Here is a 21,295-nt window from a genome sequence, read left to right on the forward strand (position 1 = left end):
CATGTCTTAGCTTAAATGGCCAGATCGAGAATGCAATTTAACCATTTAATTGTCTTTCAACAAATGTCTAGTTTTAGCTCCAAACAGATATGGAGCATGTCTTAGCTTAAATGGCCAGATAGAGAATGCAATTTAACCATTTTGTTTTTATTCTAGCAAATGTATGGTTTATTTCGAAATACGCATATGTAGCATGTCTTAGCTTAAATGGCCAGATCGAGAATGCAATTTAACCATTTAATTGTCTTTCAACAAATGTCTAGTTTTAGCTCCAAACAGATATGGAGCATGTCTTAGCTTAAATGGCCAGATAGAGAATGCAATTTAACCATTTTGTTTTTATTCTAGCAAATGTATGGTTTATTTCGAAATACGCATATGTAGCATGTCTTAGCTTAAATGGCCAGATCGAGAATGCAATTTAACCATTTAATTTTCTTTCAACAAATGTCTAGTTTTAGCTCCAAACAGATATGTAGCATGTCTTAGCTTAAATGGCCAGATAGAGAATGCATTTTAACCATTTTGTTTTTATTCTAGCAAATGTATGGTTTATGCGAAATACGCATATGTAGCATGTCTTAGCTTAAATGGCCAGATTGAGAATGCAATTTAACCATTTAATTGTCTTTCAACAAATGTCTAGTGTTATGGTATAACCCGGATATCAAGGGTTAATACCTGATGAAAGATGCCTGAATACGGGATCAGCAACACACGAACCCAGTTAATTCCCCCCAAACACAAGACCAAGCTCCATCTTGAGGGTAAAACAGAATGTACTTTATTGAAGGCTATATTTCCAGTATTTATGCAGAACTCCCCTAGGAGACCAGATGGGGGGTTGGAAGAGTATTGTACATTAGATAGAGGAAAGACACCCTTTTACAGGATACAATAGATTGCATTACTTAACCAAATAAAGAATTAAACACAAGAAAACAATGGAGTCCTTCTTGGCACCTGGCAGTCTGATTAAACAATGTGAACGCTTATCACTTAAAATTAATTACAGTAAACAACAGCTGCTGCTAGGAAACCTGTTTTCAGAAAATAGTTTCTTAAAGCTGAACAACGTTAACCCTTCCAGTACTGAAAGAGGGGTCTGTCACAGGGCTCCCTCCTGGTGGGACACTTCAGCAGACCCGGCTTGACCCTTTGGCGGGTCAACTTGGAGATGACCGGACTAGGAGGTGGTAGGAATGTCAGTTTGCTGGGACAATCCCTCTGCATTCCCGTTTTGCTTACCGGGCCGGTAGCTGATGGTGAAGTTATAGGGTTGGAGGGCTAAACTCCACCGCAGCAATCTACCATTGTCTCTTGAGACCCGGTTAAGCCAGACTAAGGGATTGTGGTCCTTTATGAGAGAGAATTCCTGTCCGTATTAATAAGGGTTTAACTTCTTCAGTGCTTAGACCAGGGCTAAACATTCCTTCTCTACTGCCGCATAACTTACTTCTCGAGGTAACAACTTTCTGCTTAAGTATGCGACAGGGTGCTCTACTCCATCCTTCCCGACTTGGCTCAGCACAGAGAAAATGTTTGTTAGGGACTGGGGCAGCCAAGACAGGGGCATTCACAAGAGCCTGCTTCAGTGCCTGAAACACAGCTTCACAAGCTGGAGACCACAGGACCTGTTTAGGAATGTTCTTTTTAGTCAGGTCAGTCAGGGGCTTGGCGATAGTACTGTAGTCCGGGACAAAACGTTGGTAATAACCGGCCGTCCCCAGGAAGGCTAGCTCTTTGGTCTTAGTGATAGGTGTGGGCCAGTTAGCCACAGCCTGTACCTTGGCTGGCTCTGGTCTCTGGCTCCAACACCCCACTCGGTGACCCAAGTACTGTACTTCAGCCATACCTAGATGGCACTTGTCTGGTTTCAAGGTCAGGCCAGTGGCCTGAAACTTGTCCAGAACCACCCCTACATAGGTTAGGTGTTCCTCCCAGGACTCACCGTAGACCGCAATGTCATCCAGGTATGCACAAGCAAATTCCTGGAAGCCATCGAGGAGTCTATCCACCATATGCTGGAAGGTAGCCGGAGCATTCTTCATCCCAAAGGGCATGACCTTAAACTGGTACAGGCCAAATGAGGTGACAAATGCCGACTTGGGGATAGCATCCTCGGCCAGGGGAATCTGTCAATAGTCCTTACACAGGTCTATGGTGGTCAGATAGTGTCCCCTAGCAATACGGTCTAGTAATTTGTCTACCCAGGGCATCGGGTAGGCGTCAGTGGTGGTCCTTTCGTTGAGCCGTCTGTAGTCCACACAGAACCGGGTGGTCCCATCTTTCTTAAGTACCAGGACTACAGGCGAAGCCCAAGGGCTATCGGAGTGCTCGATGACTCCCAGCCGAGCCATCTCCTGTATCTCCTTCCGCATTCCTTCTCGGACTGCTTCGGGGATACGGTAGGGGGGCTGTCGCAGGGGATTCTGTCCAGGGGTCTCTACCTTATGTACAGCTAGGTTAGTTTAGCCAGGCTCTTGGGAGAACATCGCCTGCTTCTCCCACAGAAGCTGTCTTGCCTGTACCTTCTCTGTAGGGCTTAACCGTTATCCTAGCTGCACAAGACTAGTGAGGTCAGTCTGGGGGTCCTTCTCTAGTAAGCCAGGCAGGGGTAAATTCTCTGGGTCATCTGCAGCAGGGGCACACACTGCAGCAACATCCTCTGGCCTCTCCTGATACTCCTACAGCATGTTCACATGAAAGGATCGCTGGATCCTTTCATCTGCACAGCTGGCTATAATATAGGTAGTATCACACACCTGAGCTAACACCTTATACGGGCCCTGCCAAGATGCTTGCATCTTGTTGGTCCTCACAGGCTTGAACACCAAAACTTTCTGTCCAACCTGGAAGACCCGCTGCCGGGCACCCCGATCGTACCACCTCTTCTGTCTCCCCTGGGCCACCTGGAGATTTTCCCTTACAATCAGGGACAGTTTCTCCATGCGGTCCCGGAGTTCCAGGACATATGGTACTATGGGGATCCTCTCCTGCTCTGTCTCTCCCTCCCAGTGTCCTCTAATGAGATCCAGGGGTCCGCGGACCCTTCTCCCATAGAGTAACTCAAAGGGAGAGAACCCAGTAGATTCCTGGGGCACCTCTCTGTACGCAAATAACAGATGAGGCAGGAATCGCTCCCAGTCTCTGAAAGTGTCAGTAAAGGTCCTCAGCATCTGCTTGAGGGTGCCATTAAAGCGCTCGCAGAGACCGTTAGTCTGTGGGTGATAAGGCGAATTGAGCAGCGGTTTAATGCCGCACACCTTCCACAGCTGCTGGGTGAGCACAGCGGTAAACTGGGTCCCCTGATCGGAGAGAATCTCCTTAGGGAACCCGACCCTAATAAAAACCTTAACCAGGGCATCAGCTACTGTCTCTGCCTCTATATTAGACAGTGCTACTGCCTCTGGGTAACGAGTGGCATAGTCTACCATGGTGAGAATATACTTCTTACCTGATGGACTAGCTCTGGCCAATGGACCCACAATGTCAATGGCTATGCAGGAAAAGGGTTCCCCAATGATAGGCATAGACATAAGCCTAGCTTTTGGGTGATCCCCCTGCTTACCCACCCATTGACAGGTGTCACAAGTACTACAATATACCCGCACATTTTGGTTAAAATTGGGCCAGAAGAAATTTTGGTTGATCTTATGAACTGTGCGGGGGGACCCTAGATGTGCAGCTAATGGTACATCATGCCCAATCCGCAGAATCTCTTGCCGGTATTTTGCAGGCACCACCAGCTGCCGATTCTGTGGAGGGGCAGTACATTTCTGGCCAGGTTTAGGGATTCTTGACTATCCCCCACCCACTCATAACATTCCCCATATACCCCCTCTTCTCCAGCATCTGCCCTAGCCCTTTACTTCTGAAGGGTCGGATCTTCCCGGGTTTCCCTCCCGTACGTCTCTGGGGTATCCCAGCCGAAGGGGGCCTGATCTAGGGTACAAGTCGGGGGAGAGAGTCTTACCTGGGTCTCAGCAGCAGGTGGGTGGGTCTCGGCAGCATGGGTCTGGGCACGGGTAGTCACAGGGTCAACATCAGCGGGACCCATCGGAGCGTAGGCAGAAACAAGGGGGGCCAAGTCATTTCTAAGGAGAATTTCAGCTGGTAAATCCTTCATGACCCCCACATTCACATGTCTAGCGCCCATTCCCCAATCCAAATGTACCCAGGCAACAGGTAGGCGGAACACAGTGCCCCCTGCTACCCTCACAGCCACAGTGTCTCCAGTGTGCTGGTTCTCGGACACCAAGTTCTTTTGGAGCAAGGTCATGGTAGCACCAGTATCTCGTAGACCACTGACCTCCTTCCCATTCACTTTAACCAGTTGCCGGTGCTGTTGTCGGTTATCCCGGTGGGCAGCTTGCACGGGGTCTGCCTCATGTAGGATGCCCCAGCATTCTTCCTCCTCTACGCAGTGGGCAGCAGGCTGAGGGTTACGTGGGTTACCGCCGGCGGGTCTCCTCCAGGACTGTGCTTGGTTCACTCTGGTCTTTTGTGCCCTAGTTGGTTACATCCAAAGCACCGAATAGGTTGTGAGTAGTCCCGTGAGTTGAACCGGGCTGTCCGACGATAGTGCGTGGCTGGAGGCGGTGTGGTAGAGCGGTGCGCCGGGGGTTGGTAACTGGTAGCTGCTGGGGTGACTGTGGGTCAGTACTCCACTCTGGCAGGGGGCTTAGTGGTAGCAGTTTCCAGTTTGCAGGCATCTGTATACTCATCTGCCAGGTGAGCAGCTTCATGCAGAGTGGAGGGTTTACTGTCCCGAACCCACTCTCTAACTCCTGCTGATAACTTGTCAAAGAAGAGCTGCAGCACCTCTTCCCCAGATATGGCTTGGCACCCCGCCATCCAGTGAGCTGCTGTGCGGTGCACCTTACATGCCCACTCAATGTAGGAATCTCCAGCTAGTTTAATAGTGTCTCTGAACCGCCTCCTGTATGCCTCCTTTGTAATCGCATACCTGGAGAGCAGTGCCTCTTTTACAGCATTATAATCCTCGACTTCCTCGTCCGGAATGGCCCGAAAAGCCTCGCTGGCCCGGCCGGATAATTTTCCGGATAATATTGTGACCCAGTCCTCTGCGGGTACCTTGTGTAGGGCACATTGCCTCTCAAAATCCGCAAGGTACCCATCAATCTCTCCTTCTGTTTCCAGGAAGTTTTAAAAGCTGCAAAATGTACCTTTCTCTTTTCCACTGGGGTTGCTGTGACTTGGGCTGCTGCAGTGCCGCTTTGGCGAAGTAGATTGGCCTCCACGGCTGCTATGACCCGGTCAATAATTTCGGCAGACGGGTGAAGGCCATAATGTGCCAGTCTTATTTTAACCGCCTGGTCAAAGCTTGCTTCTTCGGGGGTTCTGTCTGATATGCTGGGCTCATTGGTTCCTTCGAGCCCTGGTACTTCGTCCATCTCGGTCAGTATTGTAATAATCTCCCTCTTCCTGAGGTTTCTGGCTTGTCGGCCCCGTTGTTCTAGCAGGTCTTTAAGGGTAGCTCTCTCAGCCTTCCATACGGTTATCAAATTAGGTCCGGATGTGTAGTTGCTCTTCTGGGTGATGAGGACCATCCCGTCGCTTGCCACCAGTTGTTATGGTATAACCCGGATATCAAGGGTTAATACCTGATGAAAGATGCCCTGAATACGGGATCAGCAACACACGAACCCAGTTAATTCCCCCCAAGCACGAAACCAAGCTCCATCTTGAGGGTAAAACAAAATGTACTTTATTGAAGGCTATATGCCCAGTATTTATGCAGAACTCCCCTAGGAGACCAGATGGGGGGTTGGAAAAGTATGGTACATTAGATAGAGGGAAGACGCCCTTTTACAGGATACAATAGGATTGCATTACTTAACCAAATAAACAATTAAACACAAGAAAACAATGCAGTCCTTCTTGGCACCTGGCAGTCTGATTAAACAATGTGAACGCATATCACTTAAACTTAATTAGAGTAAACAATAGATGCTGCCAGGAAACCTGTTTTCAGAAAATAGTTTCTCAAAGCTGAACAAAGTTAACCCTTGCAGTACTGACAGAGGGGTCTGTCACATCTAGTTTTAGCTCCAAACAGATATGTAGCATGTCTTAGCTTAAATGGCCAGATCGAGAATGCAATTTAACCATTTTGTTTTTATTCTAGCAAATGTATGGTTTATGCAAAATACGCATATGTAGCATGTCTTAGCTTAAATGGCCAGATCGAGAATGCAATTTAACCATTTAATTGTCTTTCCGCAAATGTCTAGTTTTAGCTCCAAACAGATATGTAGCATGTCTTAGCTTAAATGGCCAGATAGAGAATGCTATTTAAACATATAATTATTTTTTAAGGAAAATGATTATTTTAGGGGATTTTCGTGTACACAAATGAAAAATATTTTAATATAATAATTATAAATAAATTATTAATATTTGTCATTTTGTTCATTATTTATAGGTGATTCTGGTTACATGAGTCGGCCTTGGCTCTTTACGCCTATACGTAACCCCACTGATGAGGCCCAGGAGCACTATAATAGGGCACACAGGTGGACTAGGGCTGTAGTGGAGAGGATGTTTGGGCTCCTCAAAATGAGACTCAGATGCCTGGACAGGTCGGGATGAGCCCTCCAATACAGCCCTAGTAAGGTGGCGAAGATCGTTATAGCCTGCAGCGTCCTGCATAATATTGCAGAGTGGGCTGGGATGCTGCAGACCGTCCAGGTGCCCCGAAGCTTCCTCAGAGATGAGGAAGACGACCCTATTCTAGAGGGGCCATTCCGAATCCAGGACGAGGGGCTCAATGTCAGAGCAAACATCATCAACCGTCACTTCAGAAGGTAAATAATAGAAATTAGATAGGAGTATTGCCAATATATGTGAATTATAGAGAAATGACAAGTATAGAATTGTGCAAACATGTTAGGATTGTTCTTCAAATTATTTATTTTTTTAAATTTATTATTATAGGTGATGCTCTTGTCATTGGGTCCTGTAAAGACTTTGCCACCTGGTTTTTAAAGACAACATCAGCTGGTAAGTATAAATGTATGGACTGTGGCTGGTAGGAATTTGGCACAAATAGACATCATATGGCATACATTTTACAAACTAGTATTTAGTTTACACATTACTAGAATTTTGGATACTCAGAAAGGGATCCTCTAGCAAGACTATATGCTTCAAAGTCAGATTCAAAGTCACACATCAGAGGTTAGGTCTGCTCAATATGACTCATCTTCACACTTGATTGATAGAACATAACACAAGATGCTACACATGCTTAGTAAGCTAGTGACAGCAATCGTTTCAGAAATGGGGGGTGGGAGAGGGGTGCAGAACTAATTCACACACTTGTATTAATTGTTTTATTCTCACTTTTTCTGCCATTAGGGAGATGACTTCATCTAAAGAATGAAAGTGAAGAATTCAAGACTGAAAGTGAAGTATCCCAGACTGAAAGTGAAGAATCCAAGATTGAAAGTGAAGAATCCAAGATTTAAAGTGATGAATACCAATGTGATCATGTCTGGCATTGTCTTTCAAATGTGCTGACCTTGAAAACCATACAAAGACACGCCCATATGGTAGGTGGCAACAATTTGATGGACTAAGGCTGTGGATGCATCCTATTGGAGACACTTAGATTATTTTATTTTTTTAGATGGTATTTCACAATCCTCTATTTTGAAAATGATGAATAAGAAGCCAAATGAGGATAAACTGTTATTTTCAAGACAGGTTGGTTTGCACAATGCATGCTAGTTAAGAATCACAGGAGGAAGAATGTTAAGAATTAGGAATAGTTACATGTCCTATATTAGAATATGTTTATTTTACATTAATTACCCCTACTTTGTGCTACAGAGGAATCCCATTTTGACCAATCAGACAAAGGAATACAATTTATAGTTGATATAGAGGTATATTATTAGAAGGGACATGAAATATTACATTTATGTTCAGCATACAATATAAATGTTTTTTTAAAATGTGATATGCATTATTTTGTCTAATTTAAAATGCTGATATTTAATTCTAATATTGATTAGACAATATAATGGTATTTCAAATTATGGATAGGTATAGATTTAATGTATGAACCTTTTTTTATTTAAAATCTCAACACCAAAATAAATACATGTTAGAGCATAGACACAAGATGATTTAACAATTATTTGATTTACTGAATATTTTAAGACATGTGTTCATGAAATAACTAATGTTTATAATATTTTTCTTTCTTTTTCAGAGTTTCATCTGTGATGACTTACACCTTTTTTATTATTTTATCTTTAATTTATTTTCTTGTCAATAAATATTTTTTCATACTATATATATTTTTTATATTTAAAAAACATATTTTTTTTAAAAAAAGATAATAATAAATATATCCATCTAATCTGACAAGTAAATAGAAATTTACTCCCATGACTGTTGTCTATTTGGCAAGCACATGCCTAAAAAAAGCTTATTCAGATAATGTTAAAGTCAAGTATCTTTTATAAATTAATTTGGAGTTAAATCCATCAATGCTTTTATTGTGTAATTTATATATGTTAAAATTAGAAAATGTTTATGACGAGGATATGTAGTCTAAATTAGACAGAACAACTTTGTTCTTTTCACTTTTAAGAAAGGAAAGTGGTTAACTTACATTAAAGTGACAGTGTAGTTGAATTTTATATTTTTATTATAATATATTGTATCTTCCTTAGGTATCAAAAAACATTATTATAATAAATATAGCTTTAAATTTTTCTAATATGTTTTAAATTGTCTGTAAATGTAAAGTAAGTTAATTTCATATTTAGACCAAGCTAGTTATTGTATGCCATATTGATTACTTTTCTGTTCTAGTGGAGTCAATTGAAGGGTCATTTAACTATAGATAGCTCATAATATAATTTCAAGCAATTATTCATCTTACTGTCCAGGACTTTTATCCGCAGCTGTTTGGGAACAAGAGGAGTTCGACAGATGCAAATGTTAAGAAGGCCCTCTGGGCGTCTATCACCAATGAGGTTAAATTGGTGTGTGGCATCCAGAGGAGCCAGGATCAGATCATGCAGAGGTTTGGAGATATGAAGTTGCGACTGCACAAAAAAAGTCGACCTCATAAGGGAGTGGGTACAAGCCCGTAAGAGAGATGGCAGGAAAATTAAGCCCAAACGGAAACTCTACCTACTCCCTTATGAGGTGACTTTATGTGAGCTCCTCAATCTCCGGATCCCCAAAAGATTTCGAACCTCTCCATCCTCAGACTCCTCTTCTTCCCTCCCAGCTGCTGGATCTGCAAGTCCTGACCCAGGGGCCAGTGCAGCTGCTTTCTGCGTCCGGTGGCCTGGGAGAGGAGGATAGAGAATCTGAACAAGGTAAATATACAAATTCATATAATATATTAATATTTGAGTAGATTTTTAAGAAATGTGTATATAGTCATATATTCAACCTATATAGATCTCACAACATACGCTACATATGATGTTTAGATATCTGAATTTAGATTTGTCACACATGAAATAGGAATGATGTTTCTTGCGCTCTCCAGAATATGCGTCACAGAGCAAAAAGGGAATTGCGCATCCGTGAAATCCCTATCATCCGCCATTTCATACATTGACTATAGAATCATAACCCCGTTATAAATATTCTTTGTTATCATTCAATATTAACAAATATACAATTTCAATCTCGTAATACACCTAATTGCAACTATATTTGAAGTCTTTATGAAATAATACTCATCACACTACTATATCCAAATCAATTCTGATTCACGGATGCGCAATTTTGCTTGGAATCATTGCGCAATGATCATCAAAAATAGAACTGCGCACACACGTGAACATGTGTTTGCTGTAACTGGCATCGCTTTACACATGTTGGTCAAATCACGGATGCGCAATTCCGCTTGGAATCATTGCGCAATGATCATGAAAAATAGAATTGCGCACACACGTGAACATGTTTTTGCTGTAACTGGCATCGCTTTACACATGTTGGTCAAATGTATATGTTAATTAGTATATATGTGAAGAATACAGTATCCTTATTTACAATTTACTACATTCTAAAAACTATACTAGCAAGATCAAAATAAACAATGAACTATCTCCATCAATTGATGAGAATGCAAGAAGACAACAAATGAATTAAAACTACAGTCAACAACATAAAACATTGAAAATAAGATTACAGGATATATTTTTAAGACATTAATTGAGGAAACAATGAACTCATGTGAATAAAAAGAGATTATTAGTTTGTCAATGTAATTTTTTTTTAAAAATTGTTTGTCTCCATGGCCTGATTTGTATTAATGATATCCAATCCTCATTGAATATTTTACAGATCTGGATGTTGGTGCTGGAACCTCAAGCCAGGGTGTATGATATGCCTCATTTTAATTTCCATTTGTCTTAGAAAGATGGACATAACATTACATAATACATTTACATTGATCAATATTTATATGGATACTCTAATTCTCTTTTCTTGTTAGTTTAAATTAAGAATCACGAATCAAATTTTGGATTACATTGTAATACAAATCTAAAATTAGGACTATTTGAAGATATCCCTTCTATTCTTGATATCTTCATTTTACTGTAAGATTAGTTTCATGGCCAATTTATATTCTGCCCCTGTGTAGTGCTTGACATTTTTTGGATACATTTTGACAACAATCACACATTTTTGCATATGTGCCGATTTCAAAAATATACATTACATACGTTTTTGGGTTCTTGGGTTCTTATCATTAAAGGTACATGAAAACCAACTTTTCAAATTTCGGATCTAGACATGTGATTTCCAAAAAAAAATCTAACTTTATTTGATTAGCTAAATTTCTTCAGTCTATTATCCTTATTCTAAAATCATATCTAGGTCAGCTCAGGATCAGCAATGCATTACTGGGAGTAACCGGCTGATTTTTTTGAGGCAGAAAATTGCCTATTTTCATTGGTTCAACTCATGTGTTCAGATAACAGTAGTACATAGTTGCTCCTTTAAAAAAACATTATAACACAATAAAATTAGAAAAAACAGTTCACAGAGTGAAGCATAAAGACTAGGGGGAGCTGTTACCATGCGCAACTGGCAGGGAGTGTATGAGAAATAAACACTGTTCATTCAGGATTTCAACTACCAAGCCCAAATGAAATAAAACCGTTAGGACCAGTGTGCCATTATTATTGTGTGGGACATAATACGGTAAAACTCTAAAGTAAGGATGATATTGCAAGTCACAATGGAGACACAACATGCATGAAAGTGATAATAGCCACACTTCAGTGACTTATATGGTTGTGTGTATACCGCTTTAAATATCCAGGCTGTATCAGCCAAGTTGCTGCATGACGTATCCAAAGTCAGCTGTCAGCAAAAAGCACAGTCTGCAGGTAATTCACAGCCTTAAACACAATGTTGACAATAATTCAAAAGAATGCATGAGAAATTGCTGTGTTAAACGTTACCGTATGATTTCAGTGCCTCTTCTCTTGTGTGGGTGTAGTCCGGTGTAAGCAGCTCATAATTGGCTGGAGTCACAATAATTATTCATATACTCACTCTGCCCGGCTCCTCACTAACAGTCCAATGCCTCCCAAGCAAGTAGTGATGTGTCAGGTGTCCTGAGCTCCCAAATAATCCTGTAGTGCTAGGAAAGGAAGGAATCCCTGATTTCCTTATGAAATGAAACAAGAAAAAAAGAATGTTTTCCAACTTTATGTGAGGTTTGACCAACATACTGTCTAAGGCATTGTGTGCACTCAATTAGATAAACAACATATTTACTACCGCATTTGATACAGCCTCTTGTTTAAAATTTTTCCTGTGTGGTAGCTGAAATAAATGTTTTTGACACTTGAATATGGTCACATGATGTACAACATCTTTTGCCACATCTGTAGGTACCCTTGACAGTAAGCCAAGAACTGCCACTTTCTGATTTGGGCAACAAGCTTGGTGAAAGCATGTTGCCTAATGAAAGATTGCGTTTGTATACAAAGTTACAACCATCCTCTAAAGTCTTACGTAAGACTGTGTCTCCACGTAGGATCGGAAGGTTTCTTTTAACTATTTGACAAACTTGATATTAGTTTGAATAGGCCGTGATAAGAGTGGGCCTGGACCTGTCCAGTGTTTGTAACTTGGCATTCAGTGTTTTAGGTTCAAGAAGTTTCTTTCTGTCAATGTGGTTTACTTCCCAATAGGCCCTATTAATAATAGTTTTTGAATAGCCTCTGGCATGGAGGCTTTATTCGCAAGAACTGGCTTTTGGCTATACCCCTAAAGACATGTTCAGGGTGACTACTCCGGGCATGCAATAGTGTATTGCCAGAAATTGGCTTCCTGTATAGGGTTGAAGAAACACTACCAGAGAGATTGTCTGCAGACAGAGTGATGTCCAAATAGTTTACACTATCCTGGTTCCATTCAAAAGGGAACTTTAAACCTACATTGTTATCATTGAGATACTTCACCAATTCACTGGCTTCTTGATAACCAACTGACCATACAACCAGCAGATCATCTATGTATCTCATATATTTAACAAAATGATTGGCAAAACAATTTCTACCTCCAAAGACGTAAAAGCGCTCCCACCAACCCATAAATAAATTTGCGTATGATGGGGCAAATTTCGCTCCCATTGCGGTTCCACGTCTCTGGAGGTAGAAAGTGTCAGAAAACATGAAAAAGTTGTGATTGAGTAGAAAATCAACAACTCTGATGACAAACTTTCTGCGTTCCTCTGACAAATCCGTATATGTTTCGAGATAGAAGGACACTGCCTGCAAGCCTAATTTGTGGGGTATACAAGAGTATAAACCTACCACATCAATAGTAATCCAGCTGTAACTAGGCTCCCAGACTGTGCCCTCCAATTTGGACAATACGTGTGAGGTATCTCTCACATAACTGGGTAGGGATTGTAACAGTGGTTGTAGGAACTGGTCCACGCACTTGGACAAAGGTTCCAAGAGTGAACCAATGCCTGCCACTATCGGTCTACCCTGTACTTCTACCATACTTTTGTGGGTCTTAGGAAAATGGTGGAAAATGGGCAGTATCGGGTTATCAACCATAAGACAGTCGAGGGTCTGTGTGTCAATAATGCCCATTTGAACTCCATCATCCAATAGATCTCTAAGTACATCAGAAAAAGATGCAGTGGGATCTCTAGGCAAAATAGTGTATGCCTTAGCATCACTCAGTTGTCTGAGAGCCTCTCTATTGTACATGTCTTTGTCAAGAACTACAACACTTCCGCCCCTGTCAGATGGGCGAATAACTAATTCCTTGTTTTCTTGAAGTTTAATTATTGCTTCACTTTCCGACCTAGATAAGTTGGAAGGATTTCTAGATTCAGACTTAGCTAGTTCGTTCAGATCTTCTACCACCTTCTTATGAAATATTTCCAAACTTTTTCCTCTGGAATGTATTGGATAAACGTTGGATTTGGATCTCATTGGAGCGGGTACTGGTTCTATCACATTAGTTGCTAGGGAACCTTCACATGACAGATCTTCTAGATCTATTAAGGTACAGATATAATTAAAGGGCATATCATACTGTGGTACCCTCTGATCCTTGATCAATCCATCGTCCACCACCCTATTCTCATGGCCAGAGAAGAACCTCCTCAAAGTAAGATCCCTCACCAATTTGTTAATATCCAGAATAGTCTGGAACAAATCAAAATTGCGTGAGGGAACAAAATTCATACCATAGCTGAGGACCTTCCTCTCCGGCCCAGACAAACTATTGGACGATAGATTGATCACTGTATGATCCCCTATTGATATCTGTGTCCCTGCACATTCTGATTGTCTATCACCGGGTATCTCTGCTGGGGTGTGTCTGTGTATGATTCCCTCTGTCCTCGACCCCTTCTCCCCCCTCCTCTGGGACGTCTGGGGGCCCACTGAAAAACCTGAGGAGAAGGTTGTGATTCATTTATCATACAATCTCTTGTTAAAGTACTCTGTATATAAAGTGAGCGACCTCTTCTTTGTCGTCCTCCCCTCTTGGGTATAGCCCCACTATTTTTGGGGTCCTTTAAAATACCCCTGGGTTTATTCATTGTTTCTATATTATCTGAGTTATTTACTTGAGCTTCTTCACTTTCAGAAGTAGAACACCCATCATCATTATCAAAACGTGAGGCAAACCTCTCCTCATCGGTTAGTTCTGGTTCTGAATCTGAAAAAACTACCTTTTTGGGGGTTGGTGCATATGTCCGAATTGTTTTATTATCTTGTTGGTGTGGTGTACTCTCTATTATAATATTGGTATCTGTATTGTGATTCTCCTTTCTCTTGTTTCTTTGTGACCACAATTTTCCCCTTTGTTGCCTACGCCATATGTATACTGTACTGTTTGAATAGTCCTTTTGATCTCTTAGGAACTTAGAATGTTTAACTTGTATAATTAGTTTTTTAGATTCCTCCATTACCTTTTTAAGAATTGTATCAAATTGAGGATATATGTCACAATTTTTAAATTTCAACATATCATTCTGTATAGCAGCAATCTTATCCCTAATTTCAGCTAGTAGCATGTCTTTATATTCAATAAGTAAACCAATAAGTTTTAAAGAACAGTCCGTCAGTGCCTGATTCCAGCGTTCAATGAATCCTTGGTCCTTGATGTCATATGTTGGGAATTTATTTATTCTAAGACCCCTGGGAATCATCTTTAGGTTGGTATATTTGGTAAGAATCCACTTGTCCCATCTTAATTTTTGTTCTTTTTTCTTTAATGTTTCTAAGTCATAGAAGTGGTCTCCCAATTGTGTATTTGGCACGTCCTGTTCAAATACATCAGATAGTTCTAAGTTATCCAAATCCTCCTCTTCTATCTTTTTAAGAGAATAGAAGGTATCTGTATGTATGAGACTGTCCATAGTGATGGAAAACAAAAAAATGTATATATATCTGTTTAAAGATCTGTGTAAAATAGGCTGTAAATATCAATTTAATTATTCACTGCAAAGTTCCATGGATCCCTGTGCAGGGAGCATTATTCAATTGAAAAGTCAGAATAGACTGTATAAGTGCTGGGAGGCAAAAATAGGTTCAACTCTGATTCAGGGAAGTAACAACAAAATAAGAAAAAACAGTTCACAGAGTGAAGCAGAAAGACTAGGGGGAGCTGTTACCATGCGCAACTGGCAGGGAGTGTATGAGAATAAACACTGTTCATTCAGGATTTCAACTACCAAGCCAAAATAAAATAAAACCATTATGTCCCACACAATAATAATGGCACACTGGTCCTAATACGGTAAAACTCTAAAGTAAGGAGGATATTGCTAGTCACAATGGAGACACAACATGCATGAAAGTGATAATAGCCACACTTCAGTGACTTATATGGTTGCGTGTATACCCAAAGGGAGGTACTCCGGTGCATAAAAAGGTGCTCAGGTGTGACCAATTGTACATCTAGGATTACGGCTATCCACGCCGAAACCGGTCAGATGTGTTTTTGCAGGTTTTATGTATAAGTCTTACTGACTTGAATAAAGGCTATGTTTTATTATCCTTTTTTCACTGGAACTTTTATTCATCATTTGGATCCTACCTATTATGTGCTGTTTTTTTTTTTCTTGTTTCATTATAACATAATGAAGCAAAATAGTCAAAAATAAGTCGATTCAAAATATTTTTAAAATCACAGGCTGGATTTTATTTCAAAATTAATCCAATTACACATTTTGAGCTTCATGTCCCTTTAACAGAGGATAATTAAAGAATCTTGATGATATCCTTAAATTACATATTTTATTGTAATTGCATGCTCCATCACATTCATTACATCAACATATGGACTCGACAATTCATTAACAGCGACATTGTCAAATCAAGATATTTAAATATTAAAGGGACACTGACCACAAATTATTTCTGTTGTCATTCAGATAGAGCATGCAATATTAATAAACTTTATCATTTACTCCTATAATCATATTTTTGTTATTCTCTTGGTATCTTTATTTGAAAAGCAAGAACGTAAGTTTAGCTGCAGGTACATTTTTGGTGACCAACCGGGGTTGTTCTTGCTGATTGGTGGGTACCTTCAACCACCAATATTTAATGAACAAAAAAAATTGCTTAGCTGCCTAAAACATAATCATGTTGAAATGCCTTGATTTGATTTTATGATGTATGAGATGTTAATATATTTTTATTATATATTTCAGATAGAACCTCCACTTCTGGGCATCAGCTTCCCACCCCTCCCCAGGCCCCTCCCTAGGCCCCTCCCCAGACAGAAGCCCCTCCCAGGCCCCTCCCCTGGTAGAAGCCCCTCCCAAGGACCCTCCCCAGACAGAAGACCCTCCCAGCCCTTCCCATTCCTCCTGTCCCTCCAAAAAAACACCCCTTAGCCCCCCTTCGTCGCTCTCCCCGTATTTTGGCCCATACAGCTCCCCCCACCTGCCCAGCCCCCAACTCACCAGGCCTCTGACTCCCCAGCTGTATGGGCTACCCCAGAGCGGCAGCCCATCCCTCCCCCTGTCCCAACCTTCATTGTCCTTGGTGTCGGATTGTCCTTCCCAGGCACAGCTGTAAGTATCATTCTAAATCAATATTATAACATATTTAAAGGGACACTGAACCCAAATTTTTTCTTTTGTGATTCAAATAGAGCATGCAATTTAAGCAACTTTATAATTTACTCCTATTATCAATTTTTCTTCATTCTCTTGCTATCTTTATTTTATAAAAAAGGCATCTAAGTTTTTTTTAATATTCAGAACTCTGGACCGAACTTTTTTTATTTGTGGATGAATTTATCCACCAATCAGCAGGGACAACCCAGGTTGATCACCAAAAATGGGCCGACATCTAAACTTACATTCTTGCATTTCAAATAAAGATACCAAGAGAATGACTAAAATTTGATAATAGGAGTAAATTAGAAAGTTGATTCAAATTTCATGCTCTATCTGAATCACAAAAGAAAAAATGTGGGTTCAGTGTCCCTTTAATATCATATCACTCCATATACCAATCACCACTACTTGGATAGAACAATAGAAAAACAATGTTTCATACCTTATCTCTTCTATAACCCACTGGGAGTGTAATTTCTTCTGCTTGCTGTGTCTACACAGCTTGGCCTCAAGGCCAAAAGATTTAAGGATAGGTGTGGATACCACAGGATAAATAAACTATTTAAATTGCCACGTTTTATTTAAATTATTGTTACATTTATTTATATATCTAATATTTAGTGCTGCCTAGGAATAGGTCTAGTTGGAGTTATGTGCTTGATTATTTAGTTATTATCATAGTTGCCAACTGTCCCGTTTTTGCCGGGACAGTCCCGGAATTTGGGACCCAGTCCCGGACATTTAAATGTCCCGGACAGTCCCGGCAATTCCCTGGGCTTCAGAGTCAGTGGCAAAACAATGTGGTGGTTGTCGGGAGTTGTAGTTCAACCAAGGTTCTTGTGCAAGTGCTGATTGGCGATTCATATTGCACTCTGCGCAGGGAATTGTAGTGTGCTCTGTTTTGGTTTTAGTTTGCAGTGGTTGGTGGGGATTGTAAGTTTTTTAAAACTAACTTTGCTCGAGATTGGTAGTTTTGATACGGTGGCCGATGGGAGATGTAGTATTGTGCCGGTGGTTGTTACATCTCGTCATCTAGTTAGGTTGTAGCTACTAGGGAGCAGTGAGTCACCTACGGCTCTGCATGGCCGGGAGCTACAGGCTGCTTACCGTCTATATATCAGCTGTTGCTGACGGGCCAGGGCCGGGGAGCCGTGCTGCACAGTGCAGGGAGGACCAGGCAGGTAAGAAGAGTAGATTGCTGTTTATGATCAGGGCAAGACTGCGGCATTGAGGCCGAATGGTTTTCAGAATGTGACGCTTACTCTGCACCACACTAGTCGTTAGAGCTGTACACCAAAAGTTTAAATAACCATCATGGCATGTGCAGTGCTGGGGACTATAACTTCTTGAGTGTTATTCCTGACTTCCATGTTTTAAGAATATAAATATGCCTGTTTGGGAATGGTAACACTTATGGTAAACTCTTTTTTTATGGTGGTATAGATTAGGGTAATGTGTAGCACATAGTGTTAAAATAAATTAGCCTACAAATTGCCAGAGGTAACTAGTGTGATGCATTGATATTTATGCTCCTCAGCGTCACAGACTTAAACCTAGGTTTGTACATTGTGTAAGGCAGGTTAAGAAATCTGTGGGGTTGAACATATATATGTTATTTTAATTACTGTCATACTCAGTAGCAGTAAAAACTGCAGAGAATACCTGAGACTTACTCATGATTATAGATATATGTACAGTACAGCAACTAGTAGCACCAGCTGCAAGCAGCTTGCAGCCTAGTAACCATGTAGAACAGGTACTTGTAACCTTCTGCTGTGCCAAAATACTGCTGTAAAGTGACCAGACATGACAGTCTCATTGTTTAAAAATCAGATTTGACAGTTCATAAAAAACCCCAAAGAAAAAACCCAAAACCCAACTATTAAACTGATTATACCTCTGGGTCCTGTAACCCATTTGCCAGCCCTATCCTCACATCAAAACAGTCCTCTGGCCCTGCAGTCTTTTGACCAGCTTTATACACTAACTAGAACTTTTATCACAATGCAGCGGCTCTGCCTACTACATACCTACAACAGATTTCAGGCTCCTGGCCCTGAAGTTTCTCTTTTAGCTTCATATCCATTTTCCCCATATGATGGTGTGCTGTCTTTTAAGCACTCCAGGTGTAAATCCTGTATATGTGGTGTAAAAAGGAGGAGAGAACTGGGCAAGGGTGCAGACATTGCATGAGAGTCAGGCAGAAATAGAAGAAGGGTATCACAGTTGGCAAATGCTACGTACGTCTGTATAATGCGTTAAATGTTTATATATAAAGTGCTATGTGTTTGTGTAGCAAATGCTACGTACATCTATATAGTGTTAAATGTGTGTGTTTAAGACATATGGAACCTCTTTATAGCACTGTGTATCTCTCCATAATAAATAGGCGGAGCTAATTATGCTAATTATGTGGGTTTGGCCAAGTGGGCGGAACTTAAGGGCAGGGGGTGTGGTAAAAATGTTCATGCAGGTAATTGATAGCTGCAATGTGTCCCTGAATTTTTTTTTCAAATGTTGGCAACTATGTTATTATATGTACAGTAAGTACATACTGAAATATAAATTAAGAACTTAACCTGGGTCAGCACTAAATATTGCAAATACAAATAAAATTAAAAAGAGAAAAGCTTTCAATTTGTAAGATTACAAGTGTTGCGGTACGGTGCGGTACGCATATACCACTGAAAAATTGGCCATTGTGCACGGAATATGCAGGTCTCCCGTATTACAAGTCACGGCCATATGGCTATACTACAAGTATTTTAGCCTTTACGCAACTGTCCATTCTGCACTCAAAAAATGACTTTTGAGTGCGGGATTTTCAATGCACCGTATTACAAGTTGCTCGGTCAGGCTATAACGCTAGCGTTATAGTCTATACCGCTATGATCCATTCTGCAATCTGAGACCAGTAGTTATGGATTTTGAAAAACAAAAATGTGCGGAGCGGAGGGGGCCACGGAACAGTTTTTTTTTATTTCACAGGTAAGTTTTTATTTATTTCAAGATAGTTATATGGTAAATTTAATTTAAAGTATAGGGGATAGTTAGTTGTAGGGGTTAATAGTTTAATTTAGTGATTTGCGATGTGGGGGCCAGCAGTTTAGGGGTTAATAGGTTTATTATAGTCTTTGTGATGCGGGGTCAGCGATTTAGGGGTTAATACATTACTTTAGTGTTGGCAAAGTGGAGGGCCAGCGGTTTAGGGGGTTTAGGTGTTAGCGATGTGGGGGGTTGCGGATTAGGGGTTAATCACTTTATTTAGTGTCTGCAATGTCGGGGGATGTTAGATTAGGGGTATTTAGACTAGGGGCTTATGTTAGGGGGTTAACGTAACTTTATTTTCCCCATAGACATCAATGGGGATTGCGTTATAGCAATATAGTTTTTTTCTAACACTTTTTCCTCATTGATGGAGCAAAAAGCCTTTAGTTGGCAGCACTTATAGAAACACAATAGGACCAGCACACACGGTAATGTCCAGTATAATAAGTAGAAGAAAATCTTGGTGCAACACCTGAAGGACTCCCCTTCCTAGGGTCCTAGTATAGACATCAAATAGAGCACACAGGGGGCACACAGAATAAGGCAACAGCACCTTTATTCTGTGTGCCCCCTGTACGCTGTACTTTAGTTGGCAGCAAACATTGCTGGGGAGCTGTACAACATAAGGCCTTCCCCCACCTATGTTATACAACTTTATTATTTATTACAAATCAATTACCCCTGAATGTCTATTAGTGGTGCATGACACTTTCATGTTTGAAAACTCTTGACCTCTGTTTGTGAGAAATATATGAGGCAAATATGAGATAATATTTTTCTTTGGAGCTTTCAAGGGCAGCAAGTGACCTAGTCTAATGTTGACTTGCATGTCCCTTTAAGAACACAAATTACTGAAATGTTCTTCTTTTGATAAATATTTTTCAGTTGCGTCATTATCTGCAGAACGTTCACTTCTCACTTCTCTCTGACACAATCTATTTTGATGAGGCCGGGAGCCGCCCAGGGTATTATGATATTGTCAACTGGATATTCCCTGACGGTCACACCGTGATTGGAAACTTCAACGCTTCTGCACCAGAGAAAGATCAGCTTTTTATCAATACAACAGCATTCCAGTGGAACCAAAAGTTCACAAAGGTACAGTTATCAGTATATATAGATACAGATATTAAAATAATTAGCATTTGAAGGTTAATCTGTTTGTCTTCTGCTTCATATGCTAGAGCATTCACAAATCAAATCTATATACTGAAATTTGATTTGTAAATTCCAGATGAGATAGAAAATAGGAGAAAAGGGTGTTAATCACAAATATTGGAAACAGAGGTGTAAAGACATATCTAATATAACACACCTCCAAATATTTCCTGGAAATTCTTAAGGACAGAGAGGTGAGGTTATATGAAATGGCACCTATCAACATTTTGTGAACTTTATTTTACATTTATATGAATATACTGTACCTTTAAGTAGAAATAAGCTACACTCTAATCCAGCCAACTTGTTTTTTTAGGTTACTAAGGCCCCTAGTTATCAAGCCATCAACCTCAAATACGCTGGAATTCCGCAGCGTATTTGTGGTGAGGCTGATTCGCCTTAGTTATCAAGCCCTTTACACCGGCAAAAGTAGAATTTTGTGACGGAAGCTTCGATCCGCCGGACTCAGTC

The 21,295-nt window shown here is 40.7% G+C and overlaps 1 protein-coding gene across 1 annotated transcript in view; it reads left to right on the forward strand.

Moving 5' to 3' along the window:
• Positions 1–18,293: 18,293 nt before the first annotated feature.
• The window catches only part of LOC128655608 (vomeronasal type-2 receptor 26-like), a 49,726-nt gene continuing 46,724 nt past the window's right edge, over positions 18,294–21,295 (forward strand). The window contains exons 1-2 of the mRNA XM_053709197.1: positions 18,294–18,374; positions 20,552–20,764. Of these exons, the coding sequence (XP_053565172.1) occupies positions 18,294–18,374; positions 20,552–20,764 (294 nt within the window). The remainder of the gene's footprint in view (positions 18,375–20,551; positions 20,765–21,295) is intronic.

Source organism: Bombina bombina, chromosome 4 (assembly GCF_027579735.1).
Source record: "Bombina bombina isolate aBomBom1 chromosome 4, aBomBom1.pri, whole genome shotgun sequence".
NCBI classification, from domain to species: domain Eukaryota; kingdom Metazoa; phylum Chordata; class Amphibia; order Anura; family Bombinatoridae; genus Bombina; species Bombina bombina.